Below are 24,545 nucleotides of genomic sequence, written 5' to 3'. Positions count from 1 at the left end.
CTCTAACTACGCCCGTAACTTTTATTGTCAGCGGATAACTTCAATAGTGCCAGTGCGCAGCAGACAAGTTCTTACTTGATTTTTCGATTCATTCTGTCAAGTTTCTCTACAAAAGGACAATATTTTGCGTGATAATTGTACCTCTGTTGTACTTTTGATCGGCTTTCAGTATTTCTGAAGATATACTGGTCGTCTGTAAACTGTTGCAAATCAAAAGCTTTGTCTGTGGAGCGAAACAAGAGTCGATATGAGGAAGTTCCTGAATTAAGCTTGTACATCATTTCGCTTCCTTCTGGTTTTGTGGCGCATTTTTAAATGCGATGGTTTGTACCATGGCTGACATCAATTCAGGACCTTTATCACCAAAGAAGCCGGTAAAAGAGAAGATCGTGGGAATCTATGATGAGTTTTTCAAGGTATAATATAGAGACAACTATGGAAAAAAATCATTGTAATGTTCCTCGATCATGTATGCATGTTCTTTCCTAAACTCAGTATCCTTGCGGGAATGATTAACTCGATTAACTGAATTTGTTCGGTGGTTGTTACCACTGATAGCTTTGAGCCAGAGAACACCTTAAATTAAAAATGTAAACAAATCCATGCCAATTAAATTTATGAACTTGTGATCAAGGTTGTATATAGTTTTGTTCCAGCGCATTTGATTTGATTACATGGTGGTCATGTTGAATTGGAAATTTTTTATGGAAAATTATAATATTTCTTTGTTTACTGAAAAGTCTTCTGCACAATTAATTTTACAGACCCCAAAAAACAGTTCAGTTCAATGCTGTGCAATAATTGTGTGCAGCATACTACTTCATTTGAGGTTGCAGTTTCAACCCCAACTGGACCAACATTCAGGGTCTTCAAATAACTGAGGAGCAAGTTCTGCCTATGTATTTATCTGTAATTGTTTTGATTTTGTAGCAAAATCAGATAAGCATGATAATAATACATACTTGTATCACCTGCCTTACAACACTTGTTCATGATCTCTAGCTATGGGACATTGTTAACAACAAGTAAGGCACTGCGTTACTGAACTTGTGGTCCAAGATGATAACACAGTGGGCTTTCTGTTGTTCCAGTATACTAGAAAATCACCTAATTTGTTTTAACCATTCCTGAGGTATCAGTGGTCTATTTCTCAAATTTTTGGGAACTCTTCAGGTCTAAAAAAGCCATGACAGGTGTTAGGGCTTTTGTGAAATGCACATCTGGTCTTGGTAAGAGTACAACTCTTCGCTTCATACCTTTTCTCGGTAAAAATTTGGTATAAAGAAATTGAATTACATGTATAACCCTTTTCCATTTCAGGGAGAAGATCCAACTCGTCTGAGTCCAAATTTCTGGCATGAATTTTTTCTAATGAGGGTGAGATAAGTGTTCAAGTACTGACCCAGCTTCTTGCATTATTATTCCACAGGGATCACTATTTTATTTGATTTTTATGTTAATCATTATTTTTTCATCTTTAACGACTACATTGCTAAGTGGAGGTTTGGTGCTTGAGACTTCTTTATTCCATTGACTCGTGGCATTGTATGCTTTTGGTTCGACCTTGTTAAGCTGTATCGTTGCTGCACTTTGCGATGGCGATTAGCCGCGACAATTGTTATTATTATAATTATTAGACTGGGTAAAATCTATTACATGTATGTCTCACCCCTGGGCATCAATGGGTTGAACTTCCACTGCTGGACAATAATATTATACCTTATTTTATGTGATATCACTTTTTTTATCAAGCACCGCTCACTTAATGAAAAGATTATTGAGTTTGTCAGCAGGTTTTAGGACTGAGCTTTAGGAAAATTGACTGGCTTTGAACACGTTTGCCATGACTATGTCCAGCTGTTTATTATTTTTGTTTTCTTTTGTAAAAAAATCTTTCCTTGATGGAATGTGATAATCTAGGCCAGGTGGTTGAGGTCCTGAGAGACTGTTTTGTGTCACTGACTTTTTGACAACATGAAAGAAAGTCATCTTTAAAGTCAAAGGTTGACTCAGGTTGTCTAAATATCAGTAAAAAACAACAGGGCCCGGTTGTTCGAAAGCCGATTAACTTAATCCAGGATTAGCATAAACTTTGGTTAAATGTTTTCAACTTTTAAGTGCATCTTTCTTTTGGTTATTTTTGGTTTTCAAGATTGACTTCCTCTAATGTAAAATTTTGCCAAATATCAGCGTTGTACAACTATTTAGGAGTAGAGAAATAAACTCCTTGGTAATTTTTTAATCTGGGATTAGCGTTAATCGGCTTTCGAACAACCGGGCCCAGGGCTCCTCAGAAATACACTCACCTGAACAAGAAATTCCACCAATGTTATTCCTTGGTTCAAACCACTTTCAAAGAAAAAACTTGTCACCTGTAAAACCATCCCTTGGGAAATCTTTTTAATAGACCATTTTTTAAATGGTCATTGGCTAAAGCAATTTTGTACCCAACTCAAACCCTTTGGTATAGTAATAAAGCAATTTTCTCCAGGTACATGTATTTCCATATCATTTAAATGTGAATGGTACATCAATCAATCAATCAATGCAATTTTGATCCGGGTTTATCCTCGTAAACGGGGGTGGCTGGATTTACACCACTTTGTCAGCAATCTTTTTAACTCCCACTCTCCATCTTGCTCAATTCGTGGCGTCCTTTTTCTCCAAACCAACACTCTTGCTCTCCTTCTCCACATGCGTCTTCCAGGTCTTCTTTGGTCATCCTCGCTTCCTCTTGCCCTTCTCTTCAAACTCCAACAAATACAGTACTCAAAGAATCTTAACCCTGGGAGATTTTAATTAGGTACAACACTGAGTTAACCGATTTGGTCTATTCACAGCAGTAACTATTATTTTTGTCCATTCAGGTCAATGCTGTGTATCTAGAGAAGTGTATTGATAAGCTCAGTGAAGAAGAACTCATGGATGTTAAGGTAAAAAGTAATGTCATCATGATTGAGTAAACAACCAACTTTTCTGCTGTATATTCTTCTTTACTGTGGTGAAATTATTGACTGTTTGATTAGGTATGAGTTTTTAAAAGTATATCAACCAACTTAGCCAACTGCCGACTTAAAGTTAGCCTCCCACGCAGACATTCTTAGGGCTTTGTCGCACATTCCTCCCCCACTAACGTCTGCTGAAACGAAAAACCACTTCTTTTTAATGGCTGTTTGCTCACCATTTAAAGAAACCAATCAGCATTGACTTATTGTGTTGTGCATAGCCAATCACATGCTGTGAAAGAATGTCATGCAAAACACAAGTTTACCCGAAACTGGAAAAGTGACTTTTGATTGGTCCTTAATCCACAAATGGAGACGTTAGTGGGGGAAGAATGCATGACAAAACCCTAAGAATGTCTGCATGGGAGGCTAACTTAAAGTCGTCTTGGGTAACAGCCATAAACTGTGTGGCGTCTCAGAACCCTTGTTCATAAACTCTGTGGGAGGCTAAAGATCCCATATGCTATTCAGAAGGCCTGAGCAGGGAACAGAGTTCCCCATGTTGCACATGGTCTTGCTTGAATTCTCTAGCAAAATGGGACCATCTTAGATTAGCAGTGATGTCTCAAAAGGGCTTATTGTACATGAGGCCAAGTATGCAAAAAAGACAAATAGGGGTCACTTTAAACCTCTGGTTTTGTTTGAAATCATTTAAGCACTATCGATAATATAAAATGTATATGGTGATCTTCAAACAGTAACGCATAGATGTACACAAAACCCTTAAAAGATATTACCAGGATGGGATTCTAGAAAAAAGAACAACAGATAGTGCCTTATTGCATTATGATGTTATTGGTACATTGCTGTTGGGGGCTTTTTGATTAAACAAATTATCACAGAGCTCTGTATGGGTTTACAGTTGATTAACAAGCCATCCACATGTGCCTTAGTTGCCATGCCTTTTATTTTGTGTCTTCGTGCTTAAGTCTAAAATAAAAAATCTTCTCTCAATCAGTATTATTACCACCTTCGGCAGGCATATATCCTCAATGGGGATAACCTCTGGTATGCTTCCCTTTCATTGAAGTGAATGATTAACCCTTTGACTTCCAAACCGGCCTAAACCAGCCATACTTGTATTTTACTCTGTCTAACGCCAGACAATTTTACTCGTGAATGGGGAACCCCCGGGAGTCAATGGGTTTAAGTTATCATTATTATAATTATATTGTTATAATTATTATTATTATTATTATTAGTAGTAGTAGTAGTAGTAGTATCTTATTCAATTTTATTCATCTTTATTACTGTTGTTGTCTGGTGAGAAGGTCTTTTACAACAGCATTGCTGCTTGATATTGACCTTGCACGAGCTACATGTAGTCTTTAGTTGTACAGTATGTATTTTCCCCACTTATTTCGAGTTTAGAGTTCTTTAGAAAAATGTCTTCATTTTACTTTTTATCTGTATTCTTTTGAACAGGAAAATATCAATCTCTTATTTTCTCAATGCTGCATTGCATTGCGAGGAGACCATCAGATAAAATTAGTGAATTCTCTTCAGGTAAGTACTAGTGTCAAGTTCCTACCAGCACAAGAACAAGATTGGCTTTTACATCCTTTGTTCCAACTCACTCTATACATGTATAAAAGAATTATTATGCTAGTGGATGTTATTGTTTGTATTGAATGTTGTTTTTAAGTCAATAGACCATTTTACAGTTGTGTGCTTAGTTACCTGGCCTATGAATGAAAGTGAGGCAGGAGGTGACCTTGCCTTGATGGAAACCCCACTGCTTTTCTTATGTAGATTCCAACTGATTAGCATGAGAACAACATCATTAGTTAACATAAGAAAAGGAGGGAGGGCTGTATCATAACAAGGTCATTTCCAGCCTCACTTTCATTTAAATGCCAGGTTCCTAAGCACATAACTGTAAAATGGTCTATTGAAATGTGAGTGACATATTTGGCTCGTTCATAATTTCATTTTGTCTTTGTTACATTGTATGTTATATTTCAGACATTATGTGCACTGGTACGAGCTGTTTACAGGAAAAGATTAGGAGATCATGGCTTTGATGTAATTAACATATTGATTGGTTTTGATGCTGCAGAGGCACAAATGCAGGTAAGTTGTAAAATAAAATAAACACATGGTGAGGATAACAAAAGAAATGTTAAAAAGTCAAGTTTAGAAGTTACTTTAATTTGTTAATGTTAATATGTTTAACTTAATGAAGTAATGCAAGTGGTAAAAATTTAATCCAAGAACTAAAATACATGTAGCCTACAAGGGCTCATTACTCAACCTTGATAATTTTTAAATGTTACAGTGTACGTGACAAGAGAAGTTTGAGTTCTTAACGTGGGCTCACTATTTCAACTAAGGAAGAACTTTAACAAAACTATATACAATGAAGTTCAAAATATTGAATCTTTTTTATTAAGGAGTTCATTTTTTATTTCTCATTAGGGTTTACTGGAAAGCCTACATACATTTCTTGTTGGGGATTATCCAGGTATATACATGTACGTTGTAGCTGGCTCAAAACTGTAAACACTGCGATAGTGACATACATGTAGTCTAAGGGCTACAAATTATGGCCGACATTTAGTCCAGTCAAATTTATGACAAGCAATTGAACCATAACTCCTCGTTAGTATTCTTTATATAAAGAATACTAATGAGGAGTGTTTTATCAGGATATAAAGCTCATACACATGACATTTTATCAATGGTTTGATAGGCTGTTAGGCTCATGAATTGTTAATGAGCTTGTTTTTCTTGTATGCTAATATTCTACTCTCACAATTGAAACCATTTTTGTGGAATGTTTTGGAAATACTTGCAAACTTGGCTATGCCTCATGTTTTTGAACCACAATAAAACACTGCCACTCATTTTTTAAACATTACTTAATTTTTTTATCACTATCTTTTAGATCATTATTTATTTGGAACAAACATTTTAACTCAGCAGGCAGTACTGCAGTATATCACCCCTTTACCCTTCCCCACCCAATCAGGGAAACTTTTTTTTTTTTTTTTTTTTTTTTTTTTTCCTTTATTTGCAACAATACAAGAGAATACAATGCTTACGAACAGTACACTGACTAGTTACAGCACTAGCTCTATTTACATGATATTACTCTAATTTTAACAGTGTTTGAATTACAACGACTAACAAATCTACACGACTAACAAATACAGTGAAGACAGTACTACTAACACATGCAGTGACGACAAAGGGCAAAGAAAAAAAAAAGAAGAAAAATAGATAATTATCATTACAGCTTGAAGTTGCACTATGGAGGCATCAAAAACAGGGTAAAGGCATGTGGTTCACTGCAGGTAATGTAAGATATGCACCTGACAGGAGATTTGAAAGAAACTAATGGGTAGGAGATAAATACAGATAGGTGAAGAAATATACTAATATTAATTAGATCTTCATATATCCTGCAAGAGGTTTCCATTTCTTTGTGTCTCCACTTTTTATTTCTATTTCATATCGTGATTTTAAAGTGCGTATGAAATGTGTAAGATTTGGATGGCCTTCTTTTGTCTTAGCGAGCCATATGTGATATCGTGCTAAGAGAAAGCAATAATTTATAAGAAGTGCGAATTGAGAGATATCTGGCCTCAGACCCAAAGCAGTAGTATTTGTCAAAGCATAATCCCTAGGAAGTACATTTAGGTTTATCAGCCATTCAGTAAGTTTATTCCAAAAGTGAGATGTGTGGCTGCACGTCCAAAAAAGATGAATAAGTGACTCAGAGGAGGTGTGACAAAAGCTGCAGTTTTCATCGCCCTTTAGACCTATTCTAAATAAGAAGTTATTGGTTGATACGCGTCTATCAGGGAAACTTACGGCATATATTTTACTCTGGCAAATACCAGATGATTTATCTCGCCGATTGGAGACGCTTTAGGTGTGAATGGGTTACAACATCTAGGTCACCTCCCCTTTAATTGACCAATCATGGCACACTTCTTATCTGCGAGAAATAACAAATTATGTCAGCACCTTCATTACTTTTGTCTCTTTTTTCACAGTAAGCTTAAAGAATCTGTGTCTCAAGCTGGCATTGATCCTTGTGACAGTGAGTGGTTTACAGTCTTATAAGGGATTCAAAATGTGATCTAGCTGTTAATTAATATACACATGAGTAATTTAGTTTAACAAGCCCATAAGAATTCACGCCTTATAGAAAATCGCTCTTTACGGAAAATTTGCTGTACTTGGTTGGAGTGCTGCAGTGGTCAAACCCCTTCTCCCCCCCCCCCCCTACCTTTTGACCCCCAATCATCGACCTCAGAGTCCTCTATTCGTGGCTTGGTTTTGCCATTGCCCTGTGGTGTTTAAATGCCTATATGTGACATACTGCTGTGAAACATTGGAGGTGGGTCAGCTGTAAAGGATTTAGGAACTTTATTTAAGTGTCTAGTCATTCTAGCGCTGACCATAGCACATTTTCAATTACTGTAAACGTCCATGTATAAGCCGCATCCGTAGATAAGCCGCACCCCGAATTTAGAAGCGCAGATTTTGGAAAAAAATGTAATACAATAAAGTTTGAAGTTCCAGTAACGTTCTTTTGCTATAAACCAACAAGGACAAACAATCAAGGTTTCACCATAAAGTTGGAATTCCTTCGATATTGAAACAAAACAAACGAGTGCTTAGTAGCCAAGCTTTAAATGTGGGGAGGAGTCTGGGCCAGGGCCAGGGCCAGGGCCTGGGTATCATCACCACGTCTATAAAGATGTACCCGCAATAGGCGAAAAAATCCATGCAGAACAGGAGCTTGATAATGCAGTCGACAAATTTGCCGAGAAGGTGGTCAAGGACAACGAAACAGTCGAACATTCACCTTGCGAGTACTCGCCAATTTTGTGGTATTTTATCGCACGTGGCAGAAAGATATGCGTGGAAGTGACTGGCCGAAGACGTCACTGCAAAGAGCTGTGCGGAGGAATGGAGATTCCTTGTAGGTTGCTGTTTACTTGTTCGAGTAAAGCGAAAATTAATCGCTTGGAAGAACAGCAAGATTCTCTGATAAACACTCGAAGACACAAACGGCTCCTTGAGGAGCCACCACTCATTAAAAAGTCAATGAACAACAGCAACAGGCTCTCAGTTTCTTTTATGTTTCTTTACGGAGTTCTTAAGAAGTTGTATGAATATTAATTAGGTTTAATAAAACTCCAAACACAGATGTATCCATGGATAAGCCGCACCCTTGATTTATGGCTTCAATTTTGCGAAAAAAAGTGCGGCTTATACATGGACGTTTACGGTAAGTCAAATGTTGGTTTTTGAGGAGAGAGGAAAACCGGAGTACGTGTACCAGGAGAAAAACCTCTTGGTGCAGAGTAGAGAACCAACAAACTCAAACCACATAATTATGACGCCGAGTCTGGGAATCTGACCCGGGTCACATTGGTGGGAGGCAAATGCTCTCACCACTGCGCCATCCCTGCACTCCAAAGAAGTACCTTTTAAAGGTCAACGCAGGGTTAAGTCTGGGAATCGAACCTGGGCCACATTGGTGGGAGGCAAGTGCTCTCACCACTGGGCCATATCAAATAATAATGATAATGGAAATTAACTTTATCATTATAATTTATGGCCCGTATGGCCCCGCCGTACTGCCCTGCTAGTAACCTCTACTGCTCCGTGCGATGCAATTTTTGAGGATCTTGTCACTTTTAAACTTCAAGTTATTTACGGCCAGAAATGCAAATGCAAACAACAAATAAACTTATTTTGACCAAATTTCATATTCTTAGTTCTCATAAAGAGCCCCATATGATAAAAATGCTTATTGACTTAGTTTGGGTTGGGCCGGACAGAAAAAATAAAATTATTTGGCCGGAGGTCATGGTGCATGGACCTCGCTGCCCTCAGTCTGTACGTCATGACCTCAGGCCAAATATTTTCCCTTTCAGCCCTCCTCCCACTCATTCAATAAGTACATATTACATGTATTTAAGTGTCAATTGTATTAAGTGTTGAGGCAATAATTGCAGACACTGTACACAAATCAGAAAGCTTTGGAAAGTGTCCACTTTCACTTCTGTTCAATTTCATTGTTACATTGGTTCTGATTTATAGGGGTTAAGGTGGGTGGCTCTTAACTACCAAACTGTTGCTATGGACCCTTTCAGATAGTCATTTCTCAAATTTCCTCAACTCTACAGTAATCCTGTTTTGCCAAGTGTGTTTCTATTTAAAATTCCTTTGTATGGTTTGACTCACAAACATATTTGGTGTATCACTTGACCAAAACAGGAAATGCCTAAAAACTCAGTGAGTTAACTGTTTTTCACAATATTATTTTTAAATGCAACAGTATGAGAACATTCTAACACAAAATTTGTAGCATGGATTTTCAAAGAAATTATTTCTCAAATGAATTATGATGTCATAAGACCCTCCTTTAGTTACACTATTAAAAATATCAGTTCCATTTTTTGTCCAAAAAGAAATTCCATGCTACAGTTTACGAAAAAGGGCGGGATGGTTCCCATTTGGTGAAAAAACTGCCTCTTCCTTTTGTTTCCTGGGAGCTTTTACATGTTTTTCACTGAAATGTGTGGCAGAGGACTGGGACTAGTAGCACATGCACCTTTAATTGAAGTGATGTCAGATTTCCATTGAAAAAGTTACTTCGTAGAACCATCCATGCAACCTTTTTGTAGGGCTCTTTGGCTAAGAACCTTCCTTAGCAACCATTGTCTGAACTGAAGTTGAGTGCCACCCCCCTTAGTATTGCAGTTTGTTCTGACCAAACCTCTGCTTCTCAAGTGAATGTTGTTGTTGTCAATAGAGGCCCTGCCAGGGAGGGGGGGTCTGCTGTTGCTTGTCTGACTTGGTCTCTCAATGTTTCACGTTGCTGTCCGTCGGAAATTTAAAGAAGGGATGTCGTTTGTCCGAATTTCACTTTAAGCGTTGTCGCTACTGTTTAGGTCATGTCGCTTATCGAAATTTACCCTGACAGAACCTCTCAATAGGGAGTGTACTCTTAGACTTAATGGGGAACATGCTAATGTTTATCGAAGTTGAGCTTCCACTTCCACAATTAGTTCCTCATGCTTCAAGAATGAAGTAATATCCAAGACACTGACTACCTTGCTGAATGCTGGCGTTCTGTTTGGTTACTTACTAGGTAAACTTTGTCTATAGTAACAGCCTTAAAATGACATCAGATTAATTTTGATTTGGATAATAATAATTGTATATTTCTATTTCTTGATATATTTCTTTATGACAGGCAACAGACAATGTTAGTCAAAACACAATCGTGGAGTATATCATGATCAACAGCATTTTTGAAGCTGTCATCCAGGTAATTCTTTTGCAGACCAACAGAAACAAGAACGTGTTGGTTTCTGCTTGGGATTTGTTTTGTGGCTTCATCCATGAGATGTACGGTACGTTTTGTTTTTAGGTTCTTGCAGATCCAGTGGCAAGACAGCAGCATGGTTATGAGGCAATGCTTCTTTTGACAATCCTTGTTAATTACAGAAAGTATGAGGTCAGTGTTATTTTGTGCTCAAAGAAAGGAAAGGAAAGGAACTTTATTCAAATGTCTGGTTGTTCTTGCACTGAAAAGCCTCTCGGTGTAGAGTAGAGAACCAACAAACTCAAACCTCATATGACACCAAGTCTGGGAATCGAACCCGGGCCACATATTGGTGGGAGGCAAGTGCTCTCACCACTGTGCCATCCCTGCACTCCAAAGAAGTACATGTACATTGTAGAGGTCAAGGCAAAACAGTGGCTTAAGTTTAGTACTAAATATAATCAATACTAAATGCAAGGTACTGTTACAGTACATTTATGGCCATGTTAAGGGCATTAGCTTGCTTGAGTCGCAAAGCCACCTAGGTCACATAAAACAACATGTACAGTACCAGTGTTAAGTGATTTTTTTTAGTAGGAATTTACCAATAAATTGAAATTTTTAAAAATCAAACTTTTACAGGTTATATTTTTGACCTGAATGTTTTGTAGGATTTGCTGATTGTAAAAGTTTAAATTCATGACACAATATTATTAGTTCTTAATACAACCTGTTGTTCATTTTCTCTTTTTCTAACAGTTAGTTGCCCCAATTTTGATTTCAGGCATCAAATCCGTACATTGTAAAACTGTCTATCTTGGACGATGAGCTGGCCCTGAATGTAAGTTGAAGTTGAAGTTGAGGAAAGACACTGCTTGTCAAATATATTTGAATGTGTGATTCTTGGTTTGCACCCACGTGACATGTCAGCCATGTTGGATGGCAATACAATACAATTTATTTTCGCAGATTTTGCGTAATAATAAAGTTTAGTTCCCAGTAGAGGGACAGGTTATTGTTGCTGCCATCCAACATGGCCACTGTGACAATATTGTCCTTGGGGATGGTAATGAATCCAACCAATGCATCAGCTAACGCATTGGTTGACACATCAGCAACGCAACCAATATGTTGGCCAACAAGTAAAAACATGTCGGCTGACACGCAACTAATGTATGGGCTGAGAAGTGAAAATGTGCCGGCTCACACACAACCAGTGTATGTGATGACGAGTGAAAACATGTCAGCTGGCATACGAACAACGTATCAGCACCAACACTAAGTTATAGAATAGTAAGACATGGTGCAATTTGTGCTGTGAAACACTCACTGCTTTAAGAACCTGCAGACATCTCGAAAGGAGCATAGGGAGGTTCCTGATGTTGTGGCAAACGTTTTCATCATTGTCATATCATTGTCGTCATCTGTGATCACGCCTCAGTTTGCAAAAGGCCACTCTGTTCCACAATTAAAAATTTTAACTCCCAAATGAGCCTTGAATTCTGCCAGTCAAAACGCCATGACAGTGAAATTTTATGGAGAGGGAAAACAAAAAGTCAAAAGTGAAGGCTAAAAATCTTGTGAAATCATGTTTTTCACAAAAAAAGAAGCTGCAATTTCAGTTTCCAGTAATCGTTTTTGTAATTGAACGACTGGACCCTGTCAGGGGATATTTTTCTGTTAGATGTTCACCTAAACTTGTCTGTCTTCTTATTACAGGGATTTGGATGTGTGATTTCAGCTGCACTAACTGATTATAATAGGTAAATATATCCAATCATATTCTTAAATCACCCATCATTGTTTTTAGCTATACTGGCTTATCTGCCTATTTGCCAATCAAACTATTTCAAACAGATTTACTAGCTAATGTTAATTTGATCTTTTTTTTTTTCCAGGAAACATGCAGCTATGCTAGAGCATGCATCAGGAGGATTGATTAGTTCAATAACTAGTTTTGTATGTGGAGCCCTTTTTATTCTTATGTCACTACATCCTTATTAAAGCCAAAAAGAATATGCAAAGGTTAAGTTAGCTTTTCTCTCTTTTTTGTGTTCAGGTTGGGAGTATGTTTGTAGCTGAGACAGAAAGACCAGTGTGTTTCAGGTACACTCAACAGTGAAATGCAGTACTTAATTGTCTCAAAACATTCATTTGCATTGCCTTTTCAACCCAACTGCCAACCTCTTAACCTTCACCTATGTTTATACTCTAGTCAATGTCACAGTGATAGTTTTCTTTCCTTTTGTAGGGAAAAAAAATGCTTCACAATTTTTGTTAAGACCAGCATATTGGGATATTAAGTTTTAATTCAATTCCATTTTATGAAGCTACGGAGCATTTCAAAAATTAATAGCCTTGCTTGTGTAATCTCTGCCATTTATAACTTGGAAAACCCCTTGCTGTTTTATTAAGTGCAACTTTAGGGCGGGGCTGGCATAGTGACCAGTGAGAGCACTTGCCTCCAACCAATGTGGCTTGGGTTTGATTCCCAGACTCGGCGTCATATACATGGGTTGAGTTTGTTGGTTCGCTTCTCTCCACCCAGAGGTTTTTTTCTCCAGGTACTCCGGTTTTCTCCCCTCTCCACAAAAACCAAATTGTGTTAAAATGTTGATTTCAGTTGACAGTGTTCCCGATTAGTGCTCCAGCGCTAGAAGACTAGACACTTAGATAAAGTTCCTTTCCTTTCACACTTTTCAGTCTTTTTTCTCCTCTTTTTTTAATCATGTAGAACTACGTTTTTATTTAAAACACAGTCACACAATGACATACTCTGTGCTCAAAGCCAAACTTGTCTTTCTTTTTTCCTAGCACCAATGAAGCGGTGCTTCTTGCCTTGTATGAAGCAGTGCATCTTAATAGGAACTTCTTCACTGTTCTCAGTCATGTGACGGTAAGCTGATGTGCAAAATGGCGGTTCTAAAACACAGGTCAGTGTACGTGTCACTGTGCTACAGATAAAAGAACAACACCAAATGCATGTCCTAGCCCTAATCACTCTACAAACAATGTTAGATAGATAAATCGTTTATTAAAAAGAAACACCTTGCAGTCCGGAGACTGAATTACGTGTATAATATACAAGTTTGGGTCTAGGGAAAACTTTTGGCTTGGTTGTTCATCAGTGGAGCAGGGGCTTTTAGTCTTGGCCTGTGGAATGTGACCTATGTTTTAGACCCGCTTGTGCAAAACATGTATTGACAGACATGTGAATCTCTGTCCCTATCATGACACCTACATCGGATCATCGTCTCGTATTTCTTTGAAATGCCAAATGCCTTTTTTTTTCATTGGGTGAACTGCATTTCGTTGTTATTTTTGTCTTTTCTATTCTTGTGTTCTCTAGACTGCGCCAGGTACCAGCCCTCCTCCTTCTCCTACAGCAGCTCCACCTGTTGTCAAAAGAACAGCTTCCGGTAAGAAAAAAGCCCAGCAGATTATGATAATAAAATGGCTCAAATTTCTTCATCTCCCAAGAAAGGTAGAAAGAGCATACTGTACATCAGGCGTTTAAGAGATGAAGATCATCAGAATTCCAGTCCAAATATTGAGGTCAAGAGTCGAACTCACAACCTCCCGCATAGCAGCCCGGTGCTCAACCACCTGAGCCACCGGTGGTTGGCGGTGGGTTATTTGTTTCGACGGTAGTGCATCAAAACTGGTCACTAATACAGTTGGATGTGATTGAACTGGGTTACTTCTTGAAAACCATCAGCCTAACATTCTTCAAATGATAGTGTAATGTGGTAAGAACAAAAAGGTGATAGCCGAGTGTGTCACTAATGTTCTTACCGCATTTTGACGTCTTCTGCGATCTATTACTGAACAGACGCACTGCTGACATGGAATCCATTTGTTTTACATAATAAAGAATTAAAAGTATTTGATATGACGTCAACTCTGCGTTTGTCCTGTAATAGATCGTTGGTGACAACCAATCAAAATGCGTGCATTTTTGAGCTTATCATATAAATGAAAGTTCAATTTAAACTTACTCTTGTAGCTGCTGTAGTTGAGGATGTTCCTGTTGATTTGAGTCAACCTACCAATTTGTTGGTGACCCTACTTACTTATTCATCCATCGCTCTGCAGAACATTAAGGGTACGTGCATCCTTTGTTGACAGATTAATTTCTTTCAGTGTTGTTAATATTCCAAAGGGATAAGTGTTCGTCGCACGGGTCTGAACAATTTAAACATTATTGTCTCTTCTAGACACCTGAAAAATTCAAGGGGCCTCAACGGGATTCAAACCCATCTCCTCTGCGATGCTGGTGCAATGCTCTCCCAACTGAGCTATGAAGTCACCCAGTTGGGAGCTGGTTGATTGGTTGGGCTCATGTGTTTCCGTGAAAGGACTTAATGAATGAGACAATTGCTTAAATTGTCCCGACAATTGCGAGAAACGGAACCTGCACTTCCAATATATACATTTAATTCATTTGTTGTAAATAGAGCGGTTTTCAAATGAGTGTCGTAAAACCAAAACCAAAGTAATTACTTTGGCCAATCAAAAAGGACGGAAACAATCCAGTAAACCAATCAAAACTCGAAGTAATTACACGTAGCCGACACAAAGCGCGGGAAAATGTGCACGCGCGAGCTACGATTGGTTTTGGTTTCACTTCTGATTGGCTGAAAAAGTGGCGCGAGAACTTTGAACCAATCACTGAGTGAAGTAATGCAAAACTAAAGTAATTATCTAATACTTTCGACACTCAATTGAAAACCACTCTATTGTTGTCTGATTTCTGCTATATCACTTTTCCCATAGATGACAAAGGGATAAGCAATGCCAAATTGTGTCAGATTATTTTGACTTGCATTGTTGAGGTAAGAAATGAAGATAATAGGGAGATTTAGGTTCGCGTTTACGCGAAACAGCAAACTTCAGGTCGAAATTTGCGTTTTGCCAAAAGCAAAAGAACTTGTACAGTCGTTTGGCCCACGACTTAAGTCGATTCGCCATCACGTTTTAATGTAAGTTAAACTTGACTTCTACGGTACAAAGTAAGTGAAAACAAGCTCAAGGTTAATACGACTTAACTTTTGGGAATTTCATCCACAAAACTCGGAAGACACAACTCGCTTCGTTCAATGTAGAGCCTAATTCCGTGTATAATACCCCAAGCAAATTCACGATCGACTAAAGTGCTTCAAATTTCCCAAAGTTTGGCGATGGTTTACGTAGTAAAGCGCGCAAATCTGCAGCAAAATAGAGTGGGCGAAACGACTCAAGTGTGGGGGTGACGACTTGTGGGCGAAACGATTGTTATTGTTGGCTGTTTCGCTAAGACTGCGATCCGCTTACTTTCGAAAGCTGGTCTTTCGAGAGATTTACAACACCCGAAAGAACAACATAATGGCGACATTTCGTGTCTCGAGATCGCCGTGGTTTGAAGATATACAAAGAGATTAATGGTGCCCGTAAAACGCCTGAAAAGTTTCGGAACTTTTAAGAAACGGGCCCCTGGTCATCATATCCTGTTCTTTTTCTGTTAGATTGGCATGCAAAGTCTTAATTAGGCCTACTGATGAAAATGATAACGACTTTCGGTCCGTTATTTATTTAAACAGATTAAAGTCAGTGCTTGACAAAACCATGTGATAAATCATTTTCATTTTATAGCTAATCCGAGTGCATGAGAGGAAGGCAACGGCTAAGGAGGAGAGAACATTTAGTAGCTTGAAAAAGTCTCTTTCGTAAAATGTTCCGTTGAAAACTGCGATTTAACTTAGACTTATATTCCTATAGAGTTATGCGCTGTATAAGTATTAAAGATTATTATTATTTATCTTAAAACGTTTTGTGACTTATGTGTTGGGAAAATAGTATTTTTATGAGCGGACTCGAGTATGATGTCTTGGAAAACAGGTCCGGTATACAGTTGATGTGCCGAGAACGAAATACGATTTTCTCTCGGAAAGACCTTCTTCTTACTGCCTTTCAGTTGAAGTTGCTATTATTACTTTCGCAGGATCAATACGCAAATGCTTTTCTCCATGATGCGAACATGACATTTTCTGTTCCTCTGTACAGAGTGGTAAGTGCTGATTCGTGAGTTCGTTTTGCGAACTCTCAATTCCTGTAGTTGTTTTTTCACGTATGCGCCAAATCATTAAAATAAGATATTTCTCCGTACCTAAAAAACATTGCCTAAAATTCTCAACAGAGGTCTAAAAACCCATTCGTTTGGTAAAGAAGAAAAACTTGCCATTAGCTGCTTCTTAACAACCTATCGTTGTTCTGTTTAGGAAATGTACCACAGAGGTGCTGTTATCGAGAAGTACACTCCATCAAGACCGCTGGCATGTGCTCTGCTAGGCAAGTATCAAGTTAGTTAGATTGCCACCAGTACCACCCCATCCTCCCTCGTCTGTTCACATTTCATCTGATTTATTACTCCTACATTTGTCTCTGAGCATTTTCCGGTCTGTCATAGTGTACCACACCACAAAAGGTACCACCTGAAGTATACAAAAATTTGGTTTTATCAAGGGAGTTGATAATGTAAATTGACCACCGTACAAAGATTCTAAAAGCTGACGTTTCGAGCGTTAGCCCTTCGTCAGACGACACGGCCCCTCAAGCATGTAGTGCTTAAAAGCTAATCGTGTTTTTAAATAAAGGATTTTACTTTCTTTACTTATCGAGGAATTATGGGTTGCGTGTAGTTCTTAAAGTGACTGGTCGCTTTACAGTGATATTTGTTTGAAATTGTTTTAGACCTCATGGTGGAGTTTATCGTAACACACATGATGAAAACATTACCAGCAGACTTGTACAGGTAGCTATGCAGTTTTTGATCTTTGTGATCTTTACCCGTTTTGATAACCTCTCTTTGGAAGCAATTTTAATCACCAACACGTGGACTTTTCACCTTTGCTGATAATTTCTATTGGCCTCAGTTTTGCCAATACCCTGGGTGCCAGAGGAATTGAGGTCCGAGACAAAACTACACGTGTATAAATGGGTACCGGCGAAAATGCTGGGGATAACCCTGCGATGGACTAGCATCCCGTCCAGGGGGGAGTAGAAATACTCCAAGTCGCTTCATGCTGCAGAAACCGGAGATAAGCGCCTATGGTGGCACGAGCCCGGAGCCTTACTTCCAAGCAGGAAATCAGTTCAAAAATTGAACTTGTTCGCTGATTGGACATTACATTTGAGACAGTTTCTGATTGGATAACTCGAAAAACCTGTTTTCAACAAGTGATGCGACAATCAGCGTTGCGTGACTTTGGCCAGAGAGATCTTCTGTCGAATTCTAAAGTCAAAGCCACTCCAAAAGAGTGAGAAACAGCTCTCATGCTCGTTTGACAGCGATCAATGAAATTAACTCATCTGAAATTCGGGAGAAAAAGTTGAGCTCGCCAACGGGAACGGAGGTCTTGTGACGAAACATGGTAAGGAGATAAGGCCGGGCTGTAAACGTGCAATAACAGTCGCTAACAAATTATTTTAGACGACTAAAGAGAAAGGTCAGGCCACACTTAAAACAAAGCTAACCATTTTGAAATCAGCGCCTAGGCTTAATCGTTGATGAATTATAGTCATCCTATTCTAGATGCCAAGCAACAGGTAACAAATATTAAAAGAACTTTGTAACTTTTTTATCTTGGTCTAGTGAATGGAAGCTGTTCCTATAAGCCGAAGCTCCGTGTTCACATCCAGTCCGAAAGGCATTAGTTTTTTTTCCTTTTTTCACTCTGTTCTGAGAGGCCCTTGCTTTTAGACCAGTGTATATAGCATGTAATTATGGTTATCAACGCTGGGTGATGTTATATGATTATCGTAATTCCACTCTCGAGAACATGTTGGCATATAACATTGTTGGAGACACCTCACTCACTTTAGTCCACCTCCGCCATTTTGGATTGCTCGTGGGTCTCGGATTGGAAACTGGGCCCGTAACTCTGATTGGTCTTTGCAATACAACATTGTTTAAAGGGCGGCTGCACGCTTCAATAGTTGTTGTATGTTGGAGAAAATGTTTGATCGAAATCAAAACATTCTTCCAACAAAAAATGTTGAACAAACGTCATCAAACATGCATGCTACACGATCTCACATTGTTGATCCAACAAATGTTTTATAACAACGTTTGAACGTGTAGCCGGGGTTTAACTTTAGATTAACATGACCGAATAGATTCGCAATAGTAGACGACTCAAGAGTTATCTTTTTTTTAGCAAAACATTTGGAATCCTGCATCGTATGTTGTGTTATCAAAAGCGGTGTCGTGTGAGACTTGCCTATTCTTGGAAAAACTTCTGGACGGCTCTCATGAATTTCCTCAAGTTCCTTCTCTCCAGTGAAACTCATCTCACAAAGACCTGCAATATATTTTCTCTGGCGTCGCAGGTTCGTTTTTTTTTTCTTTCAGTCGCCTTTTTGTAATGTCATCTCGAACCTATAAGAACGCAAAATATTCACCCCGGCCTGACCATGTTATATTTAACATACAAGCCTCTGTTGAGTTTTACCAGAAACCCATAAGGGTTGAAACGTGTAACGCGCGTTCACAGCTTCCGAATATTCCAGTGCGAACTGATTGGTTGAATGTTTCAGTGCTAAGTACCATATTTGGAAACCCCGCGCTCTTGTTGTTCCAAATATGGTACTTAGCAAATTGAATATTCAGAAGCTTGTTTCCAAGCACACAAGGGGCCGTTACACGTTTCAACCCTTATGGGTTTCTGGTTTTACAGTAGACTGTACGAACGTTGCCGTGTTAGTTTTTGGAGGGGGAGAAGAACACAAATCAAAGGGGGAGGAGATCGTATGTGCGTCACATGGGATGTTTGTATTGTTGGCTCAAAAGTTTGACCAGATTCAAACTTCGGGCAACAACTCCTAACAACACACAACAACATGGAGCAGGGTCTGCAAACGGACGCAACATGTAACACCCAACAATGTTGGGAGTTTTGGCCAACAATATTGGCCAATATTGGGAGTTGTTGGCCAACAATGTTGGGAGTTGTTGGCCAACAATGTTGGGAGTTTTTGGCCAACAATATTGGCCAATATTGGGAGTTGTTGGCCAACAATGTTGGCCCGGAGGTTTTGGCCAACAATGCCGGTTGCGTCCGTTTGCACGGAGCCAGTTAGAGGTGTCGAAAAAGGTAAAGTGTCTACTGTCATTGCTGCACTACTGAATGGACACAAAACACGTTACCCAAACGCTGCACTACGCGGCTACGAATTACCCTACCATTAGCTCCTCAACATAGATTACTGTACTTCCTTTTTCTGCTAGTTGAGGCCTGTTTTCTTTTGTCTTAAGCTGGGATGACGTTTAGTTTGAAAAGAGATGCCAGCCCTGGCTCGAATCTCACTTTTGATTTATCCGCAATCCATGACATTGGATGGCGTTGTTAAAAACGCATGCTCCCTAGTATGCTTGCTGACCTTGACTTGAGACCACTGTGTTCTGCGTATTACGCTGTCCTTTTGTGAAACTGCACAGTTCCGGTCACTTAGTAACCGCTGTGCATGCTCAACACAACCAATTTCGACAAAAGACAACGATCTGTTTTCTCCTCACCGTTAGTCAAGGAAATAGAAGACATAAGAAGCCTCTGCTAAAAGGAAACACTGCATTGTGAGCACGTGAAAACAAAGTGTACTACTGCTACGTTGCACAGCTCTCAAATATGTACTTTTAGAGAATGATCACAATTTTCCACCCCACCCCCCCCCCCCCTTTTTTTAGCTCCGTCTCTATGGGTCAACGCCTCATTGGGTATTATAGAATCCACTGACTCCTGTAAGGTATCTGACTGCTATTCTTTCATGTTTTTTTTTTCTATTTTGTGCAGGTGGTTAACATTTTCAACCTTTTTATCACTTACGGAGACACGTTTCTTCCTTCCCCTACGTCTTACGACGAACTTTACTACGAGATAATTCGAGTTCACCAGATCTTTGATAACCTTTACTCAATGGGTAAGTAGTTTATATTGATGACTGCCCTTTAAACTTTTCCGCCTCACTCCTTTTAACGTTGTGGGAAGCAAACATTCTTCCTTACATTTGGAGATTAACGGGAGTGAGAAAAGCGCATGCCCAGTAATTTTCTGCTGGATTGGCGTCAGAATTACTTCATAATCGACGAAATGTTGTTTGATGTCGCAGTTTTTTCGAAATATTAAAGCATGGCTTGATATGTGCCTGCCTCTTTTCATAAAACTGTTTTGCTGGGCTCCGGGAACATACCAGGATCGTAGAGCGGCTGTTGGTGGCTTCCTTTATTTGCTTTTGGGCCTGTAGCGGGGCTCTTCGCGATTTTGTCTCTAAAACTGGAAGAAAGGCTGATTTTCAGAGCCGACGTGTTTGTTTACCTTATTGATTTCGCTGCGTTCACCGATTTTTCTTTTATGTAACCGGTCTGAATTCTGCAAGTGAGTCTGCACTCTTTCTTTGTTGGATGTGTTTTGATTTTGTTTTGTTTTTAACAGCCTTAAGACATTCAACGAATGGTGGCGACTGGAAAGACGCAGCGGCTCGCCTTGCTAGCTCGCTTGTTAATGTCAGGTTGGTCGTAATTTAATAAAATTGTTTAGCAATTCAACCAGAAAAATGCATCCTTTGCGTGTCTTATGGTCACGTTGTAGGTTTTGTTGTTAGAGCGTGGGCTTCGTGTGATTTTGTGCGTTTGTTGTTTGGCCAGAAAATCTCACGCCACTTTCCTGACCAATTGGGAGCGTGACCCTAAGCGTTAACCGCTGGCAAGCATTTTCCCGCCCTTAGCTTCAGCTACATGTACAAGCATGGCTTTGCTTCGAATTGCCGCGAATTGGTTAATTTGAATTTTTCGTATTTAGTTGCATTTTGCAAGCAGGAGCTTGTCAAGGGCAGCCTCTATCTCCACTAATGACTTTAGCTTTAGTCAACCCTTTCCCGATTAAGGACGTTCGCGCGAAAAATTTTCAACATTGATTTTTTTCTGAAACTTTTACCACTGTAAGATGATGACTTCGTTTTGGAGAGAACATGCCCGGAAAAACACCCAAAATGTGACAAAATCGGGCTTCGTTAGCGAATAAGGCCAGTGTCTGTAAACCCAAATATATTGCAATTAAATCTTTAAAGTGAAATCCTCTCTGCCAAATATTGTTTAAGTGGACTTATTAAGTGAATTTAGTCAACTGTTGAGGTTCCTTAAAGATCAAGTTCGCATTTAGCGACCACAGTTTCACGCGCCTTGCAGCCGCAAGATGGCAGAATTTGATGTCCCGTGAGCAGAAATCTTGAAATTTTTTTAACTTCCCACATTGATTTTTTGTTCATTTTTGGACAACGTGGAGATAATTGTAAATAAAATCCGTTTCTGGAAAGAAAAATAGGGGTCACCGAAAGTCCAAGACCGTTAAATCCAGGCAAAGCTATAGCAATGGCCTTTTGCCCTGTCATTTCTCATTTTATTACTTACCGCGCGCGCTCGTGTATGACGTGGCGAGTGCATTTGCGTGCGCAGTAAGGATGCGCAGAAACAATTGGCGCGAACGTCCTTAAATTTATTTTTAGCTAGGAACAGGTTTTTCCCGCGAAAGGTATCTTGTTTTCCTTGACGCTATGATAGCTTTGTTTTGATTGGCTTTTATATTTACAACAGTGGGCGTGCTGAATCTCCCAAGGGAATGGTTCCATAAATAAATCTACTCGGGCCAAGTGTGAGAGATAGAGCCTCCCTTTGATGAGCTCTTGTAGCAAGTTATCATTTTTTGTTCCCTTAGGGCCATTGTAAACCATTTCACGCCTAAAATTGATTCGTGGGCTGCGGTGAACCATCTTACCTCCTTGTCATCTGAACAGGTTTGCTATTCTCTCAACTGTGTTATCCTGGACGGTGAATGTATGAAATGTCATATATTTCAAAAGCGGATATAAATCGATTTCGAAGATAATGATCATCGCAGGCTAGCCCGAAAGGAACATCTCAGATTAAAACAGCGACTACACTGTACACTGCTCTACTCTTGAGCTATCAAGTTATCGGGGAACTGGTTATACATACAAAGAATACATACTTAATTGACCGCTCCCCATAGGGGCTTTTCAGGGCCAATGAAACACAATGAAACGACAGAAAAGAACAACAACAACTGTTAAGAATCCCAACTGGCTGGAGGCAAACCAGTTGGCTATTTACAAGTGCGGTTGGGAAGTTGAACCAGGGACTACCAGGATCAAATTCAACGAGTGGTCAGAGCGGGTCTTGAACCCGGGATCTCCGGATGGGTTACCGCTATGATGTGTCTTACATATTTATTTGAACCACGGAATTGTGTAGCAGTCGGTTAGGACTCTCTCTGAGACAGCATTTCTCAAATTAGTTAAGTTACCTGTAGTTGCTTTTTTATTTTTAGGTTTTGACTGTGATTCGAAGTAATTATGACACACTGACGCTAAAACTGCAGGAGAACTTGGATCACTACGAGAAATATTCAGAAAAGCCGAGGGAGGCCGCTTTCTTTACACAATTGGTAAGTGCCTCGGTCACTTCGTCTTTTATGTCCAGGGTCTCAACCAACTTCAAGTTTCACGATTTTTCATTTCCTTGCAAAATGTTGTGAGGCAACAATAGGCCATTTCCGAGTTCATGTCTACCTCCTCTTCAAAGCGAGTCTAAGTGCGAAGTTTTTGTTATGAAAATTAGGTTTCATTCATATGTAAAGTAGAACTAATTACCATCACAAAAACTTCGCACTTAGACTCGCTTTGAAGAGGAGGCAGACATGAACTCGGAAATGGCCTATTGGGTAGACTTAGACATATACCGGACTAAAATGGCGGAGGACAAAAGCGCCATTGTTATTCTGGTTAGGCCTTGTTGATTAGGTATTGTTATGTTCGGTTTGTTCTTTTGTTTTATGGACATTGATTATTCCGGACCCGGTATATGAAAGACCAGCCCAACAATTTTCCCTTTCGACTGTGCAAAATGTGCAAATAACCGCAATCTCAATGTTTTTCAGAGATTTAATATTCTCGATGAACCAACATGGCTGTCTCATCACGTGGTTGAAAGCCATCTATTCTTTTGTTTGACGGCCTCGCTTTCAAACGTAAAATTCAAAAGAATATTTAACCTTGAACGAGGCCAAAAGGGCCAATTTGCAATCAAACAAAAGACGTGTAGCATGAAATTTTTGCGGGACTTCTATTTTGCGGATTGGCGATTTTTTGAGGTTTGCGGCTCGGATTGACCGAAATTTCCGCTGGGAATTAATTTTTGCGGTTTTCTTTTCTCCTCAACGTTCATTACTTTTTTTTTGTAAAAGAACCCCTCAATCATCGAGAACGGGTGAAAAAAATGTGGTATCCTGGAGGCCGTAGAAAATGATGTCCCTTCGGATGACTCTTTCGAGGAAGTTTAACGTGACCTTTTGATTGACTGCTTTGAGTTCGTTTCTTGTGGCTCAAATAGGTTTTTTTAATGCACTTACTTCCTTTCTCCTGTAGGTTCGTTCAATCGTGGTAGATGTTCGACGAACTATCCATGTTAGCAATCTGGAACAGTTCAGTTTGCTCCAAGAATTTGCATCAATCCACTGAAACAACGCAGTCAGCTTTATTAATATAATGGTCAACTCGTACGTGGAGTGTTACCTGGCTCTCAGGCATATAAAAAAAAGCCTTGAGGGACTTAGGAAATGGAAAATTCTCCAAAGGCTTTAACGTTGAAAACTCCATGGTCCTTTGACAGAACTGCGTTTGCAGACATCACCATCAAGAAAAGCGACGGGGAGTAACGTTTTGATTAGTTCCAAAATCGTTAGATTTGTTGTTGTTGGGACGTATGTTTTAAATGTAACGTAGGCTTTTAATACTTGTGACTTGGGCTACCTATGCATAGCCCGTTCTTCGTCGTCATCATCAGTCGTGAAAGATCTATAAGACCGACTGTGCTGCCCCCGTCTGGCCTTGCAGCTCCGCCAGGAGGTAAAGTGGGATCTGTGGGTCGTGAGATCAGTTGTTACCGTGATCAGAGATTTTTCTTTTTCCACGTGGCAGCAATAAAAACTCGCGGATTCCCGAGTTCGTTTTTGAGATATAAGGATTTAGAGACAAAAGTAAGGGTTTTTTTAATGACTCTACCGTTGCTATGGCAACCTGTAGCGTCACAATATCGAGCGCATTTCGTTACGCAGTAATTGTTGTTTTACATGGTAACATAACATCGCTGGTTGGTGATGCAGTCATCAATCCTTCTAAATAGGAGAGGCTGCTGAGAT

The 24,545-nt window shown here is 39.4% G+C and overlaps 1 protein-coding gene across 1 annotated transcript in view; it reads left to right on the top strand.

Moving 5' to 3' along the window:
* The first annotated feature begins 61 nt into the window (after positions 1-61).
* The window catches only part of LOC138006527 (armadillo-like helical domain-containing protein 3), a 25,252-nt gene continuing 768 nt past the window's right edge, over positions 62-24,545 (top strand). Inside the window, exons 1-26 of the mRNA XM_068852914.1 lie at positions 62-416; positions 1,321-1,377; positions 2,868-2,933; positions 4,431-4,511; positions 4,971-5,078; positions 5,424-5,469; positions 7,007-7,053; positions 10,228-10,302; positions 10,405-10,491; positions 11,084-11,140; positions 12,019-12,062; positions 12,198-12,258; positions 12,359-12,405; positions 13,114-13,195; positions 13,649-13,718; positions 14,306-14,404; positions 15,076-15,134; positions 16,280-16,345; positions 16,557-16,626; positions 17,029-17,089; positions 18,495-18,666; positions 20,127-20,253; positions 20,766-20,841; positions 22,044-22,122; positions 22,677-22,793; positions 23,773-24,545. The exon at positions 23,773-24,545 is cut by the window's right edge and continues 768 nt beyond it. Of these exons, the coding sequence (XP_068709015.1) occupies positions 321-416; positions 1,321-1,377; positions 2,868-2,933; positions 4,431-4,511; positions 4,971-5,078; positions 5,424-5,469; positions 7,007-7,053; positions 10,228-10,302; positions 10,405-10,491; positions 11,084-11,140; positions 12,019-12,062; positions 12,198-12,258; positions 12,359-12,405; positions 13,114-13,195; positions 13,649-13,718; positions 14,306-14,404; positions 15,076-15,134; positions 16,280-16,345; positions 16,557-16,626; positions 17,029-17,089; positions 18,495-18,666; positions 20,127-20,253; positions 20,766-20,841; positions 22,044-22,122; positions 22,677-22,793; positions 23,773-23,865 (2,043 nt within the window). The 5' untranslated portion in view covers positions 62-320 and the 3' untranslated portion in view covers positions 23,866-24,545. The remainder of the gene's footprint in view (positions 417-1,320; positions 1,378-2,867; positions 2,934-4,430; positions 4,512-4,970; positions 5,079-5,423; positions 5,470-7,006; positions 7,054-10,227; positions 10,303-10,404; positions 10,492-11,083; positions 11,141-12,018; positions 12,063-12,197; positions 12,259-12,358; positions 12,406-13,113; positions 13,196-13,648; positions 13,719-14,305; positions 14,405-15,075; positions 15,135-16,279; positions 16,346-16,556; positions 16,627-17,028; positions 17,090-18,494; positions 18,667-20,126; positions 20,254-20,765; positions 20,842-22,043; positions 22,123-22,676; positions 22,794-23,772) is intronic.

Source organism: Montipora foliosa, chromosome 6 (assembly GCF_036669935.1).
Source record: "Montipora foliosa isolate CH-2021 chromosome 6, ASM3666993v2, whole genome shotgun sequence".
NCBI classification, from domain to species: Eukaryota; Metazoa; Cnidaria; class Anthozoa; order Scleractinia; family Acroporidae; genus Montipora; species Montipora foliosa.
This window is presented reverse-complemented; position numbering and strand designations above follow the sequence as displayed.